The 14,264-nt window shown below is 49.1% G+C and overlaps 1 protein-coding gene across 1 annotated transcript in view; it reads left to right on the top strand.

Annotated features, from left to right (window-relative positions):
* The window catches only part of Hadh (hydroxyacyl-CoA dehydrogenase), a 35,440-nt gene that overhangs the window by 9,539 nt on the left and 11,637 nt on the right, over positions 1-14,264 (top strand). Inside the window, exons 2-4 of the mRNA XM_050136516.1 lie at positions 7,743-7,871; positions 8,210-8,367; positions 11,172-11,298. Coding sequence (XP_049992473.1) covers positions 7,743-7,871; positions 8,210-8,367; positions 11,172-11,298 — 414 coding nt within the window. The remainder of the gene's footprint in view (positions 1-7,742; positions 7,872-8,209; positions 8,368-11,171; positions 11,299-14,264) is intronic.

The raw sequence follows: 14,264 nt of genomic DNA, 5'->3' as shown, positions 1-14,264 counted from the left end.
TCCTTCCAAGGAAGCAGTCTTTTCAGAGCAAACAGAAAGTAGTTCAGCAGCTCTGATGGCTTCACTGTGAGGACCTTTATGTCACACAGCCTGGGCTTTTGAAGTCATTTGCATAGTGTTGACTATTTGGGTCACTTACACTGTGCAGTCTTTCTCATGCATGCTCTGTTGTATGTAGTTCTACATATGGTTTTATGCATTGCATGTCTGATTAGGATCTGATGCATACTTAGTATCTTAATAAGGATGGGTATTTTAGTGCTGTGGTGAGCTGGAGGTCAGGGTCAGTCGTCATCAGCTACGAGTGCCCGTGAACCCTCACCAGCGGCCACATTTTGTTGGGCTAACATGGGGTTTTCTAGCCTTCCCTTTTACCAGTCGGCTTTCCCTTGTATACTGACTTTGCAGCCATTGTTTAAGGTCCACTCTGTTCTCCCACCTCCACATAAAATGTCACAGTGAAGGGTGAACATGGATTGCCTGTTGGGAAGCTGCCACTGTCTCAATATGTTTTCTATTCCTCTAAAGAAAAGTGGTTTGCGTAACTCCTTGTTCTGTCTGTTGGAATGTCCCCGGGGCAGGCAGCCAGATCTTGTGAAGGTTTTGTCCTGCTTCAACCCATGCAAGAGTGTGGGAGGGAAGGTGGATTCATCCAGGAGAGAAGCAAGAAAGAGCCACCCTCACTATAGAGAGTCCTGTTCTACAGAGATGGACCCCTCCTGCAGAAGGCTTTTGTCTGATGCATCCATTCCCATAATCTTCTGGTCTTCCCCTTCCTATGCCACTCATTGGGACCAAAGCTGAACACAAGGTTCGGCTAGAAAACTATATTCAGACTACAGTAGCCAATTATCTGTAATTCCTGTAGCCATAACAGTAGAGGGAGCTGGGAACCAATTCAGGTCCTTTACAAGAACAGCAAGCACTCACCACTGAACCATCTCTCAAACCCCTGGTCTAATTACTTTAAACAAAATAATCATAACACACAGGTGTGTGCATGTGTGTGTGCGTGCACATACATATACAGAGACACACACACGCTTTTGGTCCTGAAGACTGAACCCAGGGCCACACGCATGCTAAGCACGCCCATCACCACTGCATTGGATTTCCAGCTCCTGGTGTATTCCAGTCTTGCAAAGCTCAGCGAAGAGCCTGCCGGTTGCCAGAAGCCTCCTGATAACATCAGCTCACACAGATGTTGTGTGTTACGCTTCTTGGACACAGTGAAAACATTAAGACCCTGAGAAATTCCCTTAGAACTGTAAGAGTGGACTTGCTCCATCCCGTGGTGCGGCATTCCCACTGTGGGATTCCACCCGTGGGAGGACTCAAGCGCAGTGTGCCCTTGGGTAACCTCCTGAAGTTATGACTTGATATTTCATCTTTATCTTCATTTCCCTCTATTGCAAATGAAGCCATGTGTGGGCAGAGCCTATGAGTGTAAGTTTTGATAACTTTTAACTGCCTGGGTCATACTTTCTTCATTGTTTGTTTGCTCTTGCACTTGGTTATTCTCACCTCCCCTACCCTCTCTTATCTCCTTTCCACCCATTTCAAGTCCCCCCCCCCACACCCCCAGTTCCCTCTCCCATGTTCATGCCTTTTTACTTTCTTTTGTGACCCACTGAGTGTAACCAGGGCCATCTGAGTGATTATGAACATGGAATTGTGCAGCGGTGCCTGGCGGACTCACCAGTGAAGAACAGGCACTGATGATAACGACTCCTCTTCCACAGCCAATAGTTCAGCACAGGTGTGTAGGGCCCCATGCGTTCCTTCCCAGTCCGTGACTTGCTGTTGACCTGTCCTGACTGCTTTAAGTTCCAAAGCCCACCTCCAGTGATATACTTCCTCCAAGACCACACCTCTTAAACCTCCAGAAACAGCACCACCACCTGTGACCCAAATGTTCAAATACATGAGTCTGTGAGGGACATTCTCCTTCAAACCGCCACACCAGGAGATCAGCTGTTAAGAAAGAGTTGCTGGTGGTGGTGGCACACTTAGGAGACAGAGGCAAATGGATATCTATGAGTTTGAGGCCAGCCTGGTCTACAGATTACCTGTCCAAGACAGACAGAGAAACCCTATCTTGAAAAACAAAACAAAACAAAAAAAAACAAAAAAAAAAAAAGAAAGAAAGGAAGGAAGAATCACCTGGGAGCCTCAGGCCATGCCTGTGGGGAGCTACCATGATAGGTTCATTTTGGTGGGAGACCCCACCAGCGGGGAGTTATCACGATAGGTTGATTATGGTGGGAGACCCACCATTAAGTGGGTGGCACCATTCCCTAGGCTTGGTTTGTGGCCTGCACAGAAAGGAGAAAGCTGGTTGACCACTTCCATTTGCTACTCTCTGCTTCCTGACTAGGACACAGCAGCTGCCTCAACATCCTACTGTGACCTCTCCAGAATAAGCCCTTCTTCCCTTAAGTGGCTTTTATCGCAGCAGCATGAGAGGTGGCTAATACACGTGTTTCTTGAACTTTGGTCTTCAGGCTTATTTATCCTTTTTTTTTTTTTTTGGTGGGGTGAGGGGAAACCCAGAGGTTTTTATAAGAATTTTATAACTTGGGTTTCCTTTTTTCAATCAATGATTCTGGAATTAAACGTAGTGTGTTCTGTATGATATGGGGGTGTGTTTTCAGCACTCACGAGATCTGGGACATCAGTACCCGTTCTACCTTTGCATGCATAATATTATTTGTGCCAAGTGAAGTCACAGCCCATTTCAGTGACATTTTGTAAAGGTTGAGAAAAGAAAAAGTAGCGGGAGGATGGGCAGTCACAGGCATGTGATAATGAGTTTGTAAGGACTTTTGGTCCATAGAACTGAGCTTCCCAGCTCAGTGTTACATTGTCATAATTATGTTCGATTGAAGCCATAAAATTGTAGAGTTCTTGTTCTAGTTAATTTCTGGGTTGTGTGACAACTTTTCCTGGGGGGGGGGAGGGGGATACAACACTCACATCTGCTCATTCCAGACAGGGAGACCAGGACAGACCAAAGTACAGATACTACCAAAGTCCAACTTGGTGAACCTTGGGTTTTATTGAGGTTACTTACAGGGATATGGGTGAGGGGTTTCTTACAGAAGCAGAAATGACTCAAAAGATAGCTGCATCACTAGGGCCCACCCCAGCATGGGTGGACTGCTCACAAGGCTGGGAACCTGGAGCACACTGCACAGACAGCAGACAGTTCAGCGGGTCGGAGAGTGTCCTTTCTAGGTGCTGCAGCTGGTCTGAACCTCTTCCAGGCTGCTCAGCTGGTTTCTGCTTCTTCCAGGCAGCTGGTCTGGTCTGAGAGTCTTCTCGTGCAGCTCAACTTGCCTAGAAGTCTCCTCAGTTTGAGTTTGTTGAATCTGAGGAGGGGCAATTGGCTTTCATTGCTTACTCTGGCAGGGAGGGGGTCTAAATAATTTGGTCAGTTTCAGGGACATCCTGAAGCTGTTTTGAGTTGTTTACCTTCCTGCTCAAGGAGTTTCCTCCTGCAGGATGCAGCTTTGGAGCCCGTCCTGGCACCCTCTCTGTAGAGCAGGCTGCCCTCGAACTCAGAGATCTGCCTGCCCCTGCCTCCAGAGTGCTGGGATTAAAGGCTTGTGCTACCACCATCCGGCAGGTGCAATGTTTTAATCTCAGAGGAAAAACCTGTTATACAGCTCTCTGTAAGTTTCCGTTTTCTTCATGTATCAAATGGAACAGTAAAGTTAGTTTCATAGGAACTGTTAATGTGTATCAGAACATCAAGGGGGGAAACTGATTTGTTACTTAGCAGGACTTTCAGTGGTGGTATTGTTACCAAGCCTGTAACAGTTACTATTCTCTTTCTTGAGTTGAAAGAGAATAGAAATTTAGTTTCTAGCCGATAAATGCTATTTTATAACGATTGTATATTGAAAGCTGATTATTTTAGCAGATAGTCAAAATGTCATGTGTGCCTCTGATTACTGGAAGACACGTCCTGGAGCCAAGCAGACTCAGAACTTAATCCTGGCTTCATGGCTTAAGTGAGTGGTTGTGGGCAAGGCTCAGCCTCTTTTGTACTGATGGTATCTTTTGCTAAATGGATCTTATTTGCTTCACCAAACCTGTTGGGTTAGTCAGAAATAGTCTTGGGAAAATGCAACCTTGATCCTGGCGCTCAGCAGGTTCTCATACACACCCTTTCCAGTTCTTGTTACATTTTTTTCTCCTTTTTAAAGGATTTATGTTTTTCTATTGGTTGAGAGTAGGTGTGGAATGTTATTTCCAATGGTCTGTACAAAAAAAAAAAAAAAAAGTCCACCAGTAATTCAGGAAGAAGCATGCTGGCTCTCAGGAGGCCTTGGCGGCTTAGCCGTATTCTAAGTTGCCTGAGTGGGTAAGGCTAGTCTGCAGTGAGAATCACGCAGCTTTTCTGGATTTCGTTGGGCCACGAGCCAGACTGCCAGCTCCAGCATCCATTTCTGCAGTGACCCCTTTAGACTGACTCACCAGTGAGAGGTGCCATGATCACGTCGGAGTGACTCTGTAAATCTCCGGCTTATTTCCCACTGGCGCGTGATGAAGCCTGGGTGGAGAGGAGTGGCGGAAGCAGGGAGCACTGGTCTCCTAACCCCATTGATATTGTATGAAGCATGTGTGGTGTGTACCAGGCCATGTGTTGTTTACGGGCCTGGCTTTGAGGTTTGCAAAGGTAGATTCAGACATGATGATGCCCTCAAGTAGCTGCTAGCCTGTGTCTCTAGGGCCCTTCCGTTGGAAGGGACTGTATGGAACCTGAGCATTTAGATGGCGTTGGTCTTATATCAGTCAGCGCCTCCTGGGTCTTCTGAATCAGCGAGACATAAGCCAGTGATTTACACAGAGTCACCCAGACATGATCGTGTAACATTTATATCATCTTTCACTCTCCTGGAACACTGCCTGGAGATGTAGTTTCCCCATGATTGAGCAGCCATGTTGGGCCAGTTGCCTGCACACCACCCGTAGGTTTCCTTTGCTCTGCTTAAAGATGTGAGGCTGGCACCACTCGACTGAAACCCAACAAAAAGTGTTCGGTGACATCAGCCAGAAGTGGCTGTCATGACCGGGAAGATGCTTTTCTAGAAATAACACCTGTGGTCTACCTCAAGGGAGACCCACTTTCTTAAGGATTAATGCTTGCTTCCTGGGGTGCAAGCCATTGTGGGTGCTTGTTCTCTGGGTTCTGGGCTATTGTGGGTGCTTGCTCTCTGGGTGCTGTGCATTGTGAGTGATTGTTCCCTGGGTTCTGGGCCATTGTGGGTACTTGTTCTCTGGGTTCTGGGCCATTGTGGGTGCTTGTTCTCTGGGTTCTGGGCCATTGTGGGTGCTTGTTCTCTGGGTTCTGGGCCATTGTGGGTGCTTGTTCTCTGGGTTCTGGGCCATTGTGGGTGCACTGGTAGACCCGAGGCTTCATCGTGGGTAGATTGACGCTTTCACAATTGAGATTATCAACTCCCCATGTGGGAGGCTTTCTCCACCATTGCTCTTTGTTGCCATTCCCGTCAGCTTGGCACTATCTTGTGCCATAAATATTTAATCTACTCAACTCTAAAGAGCTGGAAAAACCTGGGCAGTTTCCTGATAGAAATGAAGAGTGTGACATTGGGTTGGATGCAGGTGGGTGGGAGTCCAGGGATCCTCTTTGGTCACCTCGAGGAACGATCTAGGGCAGAAGTCCAGAGAAACTATGAAAACCACTTGTTTCAAATGGCATCGGGATCGTATTTCAGAGGAGCCAAGACAAGAGCACAAGGTCCCCAAGGCAGCCGCTTATTTGTCCCTGCTGTGCATTGGTGACCAGCACTGCTGTCTGTCAAGGTCAAGTGATTTATCACAACTGCCAAACACAGAGCAGTTCAGTTACCTGCCTGGCCCAACCAGGAACTTGAAATGTATTTATTTCGGTTCAAGTTTCTCTACTAGCCCTTCCCAAACCAGGGAGGGACCCCAGGACCCACACACGGTCATTCTCCTGGTGGCAGCTTGCTACCGCAAAGGGTATAAAGTACTAGAGGCAAAGAGGAAGGGCCACTGGGGTATGTCACTTATCAGGCAAGAGCTTGCAAGGTTCTCCCCTCCCCCATCGCAGTCACATTGGACCCCTGCAGTTCCCTGGGCAGCAAGATGTGGCCCAGTGTGTAAAGGGTGTCGACAGAGGCACTAGCTAGAGACTTGGTACCCAGGATTTTTACTGGATGATGGACATGATATCACCGCTACCTGGCGCGTTCCAAATTGCACTGTCTCGGGAGAGCCTGCAGCAGCATAAGCTGCTTTAGCAGAGGATGGAGGGAACTTGCTCTACACCCAAGTTCCAGATGTGAGCCCCGGGTCGGCTTCGCGAGCAGCCTTCCTGCAGGCAGACTGGGTGCTGTGTTAGATCCATTCTATACTGCGTCTAAATTTGCCCTGCCCATTCACCTTGAACTTCCTGAATTTGAGACTGATTTGTGCAGGATTTGAGTTGTTGGCTCTTGACCTTGGTTTCTTGGAGAGAAGCTGGGCTGGGTCCATGGGTGTTCTGCTTTGAAAAAGAGTTTGGCTTTAGCCGACAGCTGATCTCACCGTGTACGTCTGTCTTTTCTCAAGATGACACATCCTTCTTGTCCCCTTTGTCTTGATCTGTCAGTCCTTGAGTCTCAACGTTTTCATTCTGCGACTCTCAGGCATTGGGTTGCCATGCAGGCTCGGACCTGTACAGCTGCGTGGGAGAAACCCTGGATGTCATTGTATTATGAAACCTGCCTTTCAGTCTTGATTTTGCATTGGACAGCTTGCTTTGGGATTCGAACCTGTAGCCCTTTACATGCTGCTCGTTTGTTTCTGTTCCTTTCTGTCTTTATTTTCTGCTTTGATTGACTTCAAGAATCTTCCATGATGACAGTGGTTTAAGACTTACCTTTTTGCCTTACTTCTTGGGCAGTTCACCCCTCTTTCTACACCACAAGGGTCCATGGTTCCTAAGGCCGTGGCTCTAGTGAGTACTGTGGTTCCCAAAGGACCTCTCATTGGTGCTGGCTGTCACATCGAGTCTGCGGTAGGCTAGCTGTGTCCTTCTGCTCCTATGCTGACTTGATTGACTTGCACTTGTATGTAGATGAGTTAATGACCGATGTTTAGACAAACTAGCAGGAAGTTTGTCTGAAGAGCAGGACTATGGTCCTCGCCCAAGCTTTTGGCAGCCTGGTTAAAGAGGGGTCGATTTGACGCTGACAGTGTATAAACCAAGCTGGTTGTTTGTTAACTTGTTAACTTTGCTCAATATACCTGTGTCTTTGGGGGGAGGGGCTTTACCCATCCAGGGGGAATGGAATGGAGAAGGCAGGAAATCGGGGATCCCCACCGCTCTAAACTGTGTGCCATAGACCTTGCTCCCTTTATATCTTGTCATTAAATAGTTTTGGGGGACAGTCTTTTTTGGCTTGGTGATTAGAATTTTAAGTTTCACCTACTTCCGATTTAAGGGCTGCAGAACAGGAAACAAAGGGGGGCAGAGGGGTGGAACTGCACCCCATCTTCAGCTCTAAGGAGAAAATGCAAGCTTCTTTTTTCTAGTTGGGTTCTATAGGAAAGGGCCTTCTGTGGCCTTCACATCCCACTTCTGCGTCATGTGAGAATCTGTTGTGTGGTTTAGGACCATGCCAGGCAAGAAGTACGAGTGGTAGAAGTCATGTGGAATATTGAAACTGACTCTTTCTCTTTTTTCTTTAAACTCTTTTTTCCATTAGGTGGCCGCAGCAACTGGCCATACAGTAGTCTTGGTGGACCAAACAGAGGACATCCTGGCAAAATCCAAGAAAGGAATTGAGGACAGTCTGAAAAGAATGGCAAAGAAGAAGTTCGCAGAAAACCCTAAGGTAAGTTCCTAATCAGTGTCCCTAAGACCAGTCCTCTGATGGCTCCACCTTTGTGGGGGGCGGGCGGGGGCGGGGCTTCACCTTATCACGTGCTTGTGGCTGTTTATGCAAAACTATGCCTGTTTAGACCTATGTAATATGCCACTAAACATTCCATTGGGGCTGATTAGAAAGCAGAAGGAGTCCACCATTTTGCTGTTGGGGAGGCGCTAAAGCAGTGCTTCTCAACCTGTGGGTCGAGACTCCCTCGGGGGTCAAAGAACCCATTTGCAGGGATCACCCAAGACCATGGCCGGCAGGGCCCAGTGAATGCGCTCTTCCCCCTCTTGTCTGCCTAGGCTGGCGACGAGTTCATAGCGAAGACCCTGAGCTGCCTCACCACCAGCACCGACGCCGCGTCTATCGTGCACAGCACGGACCTGGTGGTGGAGGCTGTGGTGGAGAATCTGAAGTTGAAGAATGAGCTGTTCCAGCGGCTGGACAAGTTTGCTGCCGAGTACGTGACCGAACCTCCTGCTGGGGTTCGGAAAGCCCCTGCCCTGGCTCTTGAGCTTCCGGCTCTGACAGCAGACCCAGCTCTCTGCTCCCCAGCACCTCTTGCGGAAGAACCGCTGGGTTCCCTTCTCCCATCCTTGTCCGCGGGAGGGGTCTATGTCAAGCCTGAGTGTTTCCTGCAACCACTAGGGGGCGCAGACCTTTGTGTGATTTGCAAATAGAAGACACCGGGGCTGGGGCAACTCCTTCCAGGACTGCGTGAGTCTAGAGGGCAACAGATACCAGACAACATGTTTTGGTTTTTTGTTTGTTCTTTTTGTATATTTTAAAAAACGATCTTTTCTCATTTTACATACCAATCTCAGTTTCCACTCTCTCCCTTCCTCCTACTCCCTCCACCTTCTCCCCCACCCCACCTCCCATCCACCCCTCCGAGAGGGTAAGGCTTCCCGTGGGGAGTCAATGAAGTCACCAAGGTGGTTGTGCTGCCCCCTGGCGGCCAGCACCAATAAGTCCTCGGATGCCGGCCAGAATGGTTTAATTGAAGGCACTCTTGCCTTCAATTTGTGCAGTCTGGGGTTCCAGTTTTATCTGGGGTTAGTTACAACCCTCCTGGGGGCATTAGGTGGACACCGAATCCACCAGGTTCCCGTGAGGATAGCAGAGAAAAGACAGCCACGTCCGGGTCATGGAGGAGTTTCCAGGCTTCTGGGGGCCTCTGGTGTCAGTAAGATTGTGCACAGGTGGCAACAGTGTAGGGTCACAATCTAGGGCCTCCAGTTGTGTTTGACTCCTAGCTTTTGGCAGTTAAGACAGCCGACCAGGTAACTGACGTGTGCTTGACTTGTGGCCTTCTTGACTATACTTCTCTCTTCTTCGTTAGACCTGAAGGTGGAGTAAGGTTATATGCAAAAGTAATTCTCAGGGAAACACAGGCGATCCGTGGCTAAAGAGAAACTCCTGCGTATTGACTCGCTGGGCTGTATGTCTTGGTGGTGGAGAGGCCCTGGTTCTGTCTTGATTCTGTGTAGCAGTCTGCTGATTGTGTCCATTTAGCACAGCAGAAACATATGACAAAGAGGACACTTCCGGTACTGGGCTTGGCTCTCAAGTCAGCGAGGAGCCTGGCGAAGTTGCCTTTCGCTGTTCTCCTTAAGCAGTTTGGCCTTGCTGCAAGGTTGCTCCTTGGCAGCCAAAAGTCCAGCTGCCCTCTGGTGTCCGTGGAGGGACACGAGAGGAAGGCGGAAGGGCACCCCTCCTTCTCCATCTGACCTTGGAATGTCCTGAGGTTTACAACCTGTGATTTGAGGTTCTTGAGGCAGAAAATTGCGAAGACCTTCCCAGTGCTACCTTGGCTTTTAAGTAGCCAGCCGTGGCCGTGGAGATGAAGTTACACCTGCCAGTTCCTTGAAAGCAGGCTGGCCTGACCCGAGACCTCAGAGAGCCTCATCCCTTAGCTGTTTACCCATTTCAGCCATCTGCCCACACTGCCGAGACACTGTCTTCTGAAGTCCAAGACGACAGCCTCCACCTCACAATCCTCCTGCCTCAGCCACCCCTGTGGCCTAGGATTGCAAGTGTAGGTGGCCACTTCCAGGCTGGCCTCTCCCTTACCCTCCTCTCTTTTCCAAAGTTCTGATATCTTTCTTCCTGCCTGCCCCTGAATTTGGATAGACGGTATAACTTTAGATAGTCAGGAATCCCTGATAATCAGGTCGGAAAGGGCCACTCTCCTTGGGTACGAAGACCAGACCCAACTGGGCTAAAGGGCGTCCTGCTGTTTTGTGAATCATCCACAAGGTGGCGCTGCAGGAAAGCCAAACCGTCCATCGCTCCACTTTATTCTGGCTTTAACAAATTAAATTTTGAGAAGGAAAAAAGAAAAGAATTGGATTTTAGTCTCAAGGCAGTATGAAATTTGTAAGTTGAGATTTATAAGTTAAGATTCTTTGCATATTAAGTAAATAGGAGTGCCTTTTCAGGATGGCCTGTAGGCACAGTATATGTGTCTTGTGTGTGCACACACACCCCCTTTCCCACGTTTTCTGTGTGAGTAAAATTCCCTTTGGAGCATGCTCAGCGCAGTATGTTTTCCTTTTAAGTCTTGTCTAATGACGAAGTGAAGGGTTTTCACTGGAGGGTTTTCCTGTGCTCCTGTGTGCGCAGCCGCTTTTCTCTGAGGAGTGTGTACAGATTTTATGGTCTGGTCTAAATGTCTGGTCCATCCTTCCGTTTCCTCAGGAGTCTGATTGTGTTCGGTTGAGTAGGTCTTCTTATTAATTGCTTCCCCCTCTTTCCCTCACATATCCTGAAGGCTGAATGTGTAGACAAGAGAACTCTAGTTTCTAAAATTTCAGAAAAGCCTGATGAAGGTCATGCATATGAGCTGGTAAGTTAATTTCAAATACAGGTTGTGTGTGGGTGTTTTTTTTTTTTTTTTTTTTTTTTTTTTTTTTTTTTTCGAGACAGGATTTCTCTGCGCTGTCCTGTCTGTCCTGGAACTAACTCGCTCTGTAGACAGGCTGGGCTGGAACTCACAGAGATCCACCTGCCTCTGCCTCGAGTGCTGGGATTAAAGTTGTGCATCACCATGCCTTCCTTTGGAAATTGCAGGGATTTAGTGTAGATGCAGTCACTGGCTTACAGCCACTGTGTGGCGAGGTGCCTTCTGACTGCCTTCCTCAGCGGGGCGGTCCAGCAGATCTGCAGTGCCTGGCTGTGCCCTGGGAGGATGCGGTGCCACGGTTTGGACCATGGGCAACCACGGGACTCATTCTGCTTCTCCTCCGTTTTCTCTCTCCACAGACACACCATCTTTGCCAGCAACACCTCATCTCTGCAGATCACAAGCATGGCCAATGCCACTACCAGGCAAGACCGCTTTGCTGGCCTCCATTTCTTCAACCCGGTCCCCATGATGAAGCTTGTGGAGGTCAGTGGGCGTCTGGGCCTCTGTGTTTTGCTCTCTGGCTTTTGCAGTCCGGTTTCCTAGGCGCACCTGCCCTCCCATTGGGCTTTAGGTTGTACGAAATTTAACAGGAACGTGGAAGGTCACCCCTTTGTATTGCTGTTGCCACAGTTTGTCCTCTTCAGGACCAAAGAAGGATGCAACACCTGCTATCTTGAAAGACTCCTCTACTGTATATATGCTCCTGTGTTTGTTACTGACTTGCTTGGGTCTCCAGTGACGTTGCTGATAGAGTTATCAGACAGAGGGGGACACTAAGGGCCCCTGACAAGACGAGGGAGGCGAGACCTATAGGCCTTCATGCTGTCTTGCTGAGGTCAGCTTGCTCATGCTGGAGATGCAGGTCTTGTCCGACATGACGTGTGTCACCCCTGGTGTGAATGCTGGTCCCACACAGCCGTCCTTTTAGTATTGCCTCAGGTGAGTCACATCTCCACACTGTGATCAGAGCCTATTAAAAGCAGCTTCCTGCAGCCTTGAGCCTCCTGACCTCAGAGGCGAAGGGGAGAGGGCCGGGCCAGGCAGGGCTTGCCCAGCGCTTGCCCAGTGTTCCTGTTTGGACGGCTTCTGCTCCCTCGCTGGGAAATGGAGTCACGGCAGACAATTTGCACTTGAAGTGTGGCAGCTTGCCCTTTAAAGGGGTTAATTACAGGGTCTCCGGGACGACCGCTATTAAAGCAGCATTTGGTCTGAGGCTGTGGAGTTATTGCCGTGCGAAGTGTGGGGGATGCTGCCGTGTGGAGCCAGGCAAACCTCCAGACACTGGCGGGGCCTCTCTGGGAGTTGTTCACGGCTGCTTTCTCGGCCAGCCCTTTGCCTTCCTGTCTCCCTCACTGCCGATCCCCACGTGAGCATGTTTTATCTGCTCTGGCTGTTTTATATGCACTTTTTTTTTTTTTCTGAATGGTAAGTCCTATCTTCCTGCGGCGGGAACTTTTTTATCCGGACATTGTTCCTCTATTCTTCTAGTGTGGTATTAAAGAAGTCAGCCATGGGCAGAAGAGATGATTCAGTAGTTAGGAGTATTGGCTGCACTTCCAAAGGACCTGGGTTCGATTCCCGGGACTCACATGGCAGCTCACAGCTCTTTGTAATTCCAGTCCCAAGGGATCTAACACTGTCTTTGAGCCTTGTGGGCGCCAGGCATGCACGTGGTGCAGATATGCAGTCAGAACACCTAAACACATAATGCAAATTCGATTTTTAGACGAGGAAATGAGCAGTGAAAGGAAGAGGTGAGGGAAATCACGGGAAGAAGATGCCATCTGCCCTTCTGCAGAAAGTGGTGTGTGTGTGTGTGGGGGGGGTGTTCATTTTGGCTCCTAGTGATTCGTGGAGTATAGGTTCTAGGTTTCGTGGGTTTCCGGCCCGCAGATAGTACATTCTGTCGCGTTCCTGTAAAGAGCAAGCGTCTTTCGCATTGCATCTTGAGAGATGTAGAGTCTTGGGTAACAGACAATGCTTAGCAACTGTTACCATTTTCTAGAAAGTAGGTCTATGAAAGTGTCCCATTCTCTTGAGTATTTATAGCTTGTTTATTCCTTTTTATTAGTTCTCTGAGTATTCCAGATGATGGATTTAAATCACATTCCCCTCTGCCCAGCCTCCCACCCCACAACCCTTCCAGGCCCCATTCTCTTCCCCTCCCCTTCCAATTCTCTGTCCTCATTTTTTTTTCTTTTGTTAATGAAACCATCAAGCGCACATACTCTTGGGGGTGTGGCTTCCCATTGGAACATAATTGACTTACCAGGGGCCACGCCCTTAAAACCTACTGCCCAGCTCCCAGCAGCTCTCAGCTGCCCTTTGTTTCTCAGCTAGGGGGTGGGACCTGCTGCCCAGCTCCCCCCTCCCAGGCTAGGATTTTTGTGTGCTGTTGGTAGCCAAGGGGGCAGTGGTGAGCCAAGGAGCCCTTCCCTTCCCTGGGGGCGGGACTTGTGCTGGGGGGGGGTGCTGTATATTATCTGTCATGTGTTGATGGATGGTGGATGCAGGAAGGATCATGTGCATGCCTCACGTTTACAAAACTCCCAGACCTCAGCCGCTGACCCCTTTAAGCCAGCAGCTTACCTTGAAGATCCAAGGCTGGCATGGGCCGTCCTAGCTGCCTATGATCTGACACTGGCCTCCAGGCTCCCTCAGAATAGTTTGAAGATCTCAGTTCACAGGAGTTTCTGGTCCATTCTGTCTTTGTCTCTATCTCTTGGTGCTTTTCACCTAGCTCCTTTCATCCCCGCACAGACCTAGCTCCTTTAGCCAGATCCGATCGTCTTCTTAGAGGGGACATATCCAGTATCTTGATTCTCATTTCACCGAAGGGATGGAGACACCTGCAAGGGTCTACTGGAGGAGCTAGTTCTCCTCATTATGACTCTAATTGAAGTTCTTAACCGCCATTGAAAATACTTGTGTACAGCCGGGTGCTGGTGACGCATGCCTTTAACCCAGCTCTCGGGAGGCAGAGCCAGGCAGATCTCTGTGAGTTTCAGGCCAGCCTGATCTACACGAGCTAGTTCCAGGACAGGCTCCAAAGCTATAGAGAAATGCTGTCTCGGAAAACCAAAACGAAACAAAACGAAAAACAAACTTGTGTGCATATGTGGTGTGTGTAATTCACGTTGGGCTCTCCATTTATACACTCTAACTCCCACAACTGACTCCAAGAGCTGTAATTTGAGGCGTTATGCATGGTGCCCCCTCTTCTGGATTCCAGTGCTGTAGCAGCTGTGTGTGCCCTGAAGAGAAGGTCAGGAGCTCTGTCAGCCCCAGCCTTTGGGGTCCTACTGGTTGAAATGAAAGATCTCCTCCCCATGAACCCTCTTGAAGTGCAGGGCCTGGGAGCTGGGGTCTCTGTGTGGCAGCAGGTGGCATTGTGAAATAGACACTCGTCTGGAAATCCAGATGGCTGTGCCTTGGGTACATCACCCCTC

This window comes from Alexandromys fortis, unplaced genomic scaffold, assembly GCF_014885135.2.
Source record: "Alexandromys fortis isolate MF-2015 unplaced genomic scaffold, M_Fortis_MF-2015_v1.1 scaffold_19, whole genome shotgun sequence".
Lineage (NCBI taxonomy): Eukaryota > Metazoa > Chordata > Mammalia > Rodentia > Cricetidae > Alexandromys > Alexandromys fortis.
Note: the sequence above shows the minus strand (reverse complement) of the source record. Positions and strands in the feature narration are given on the sequence as shown.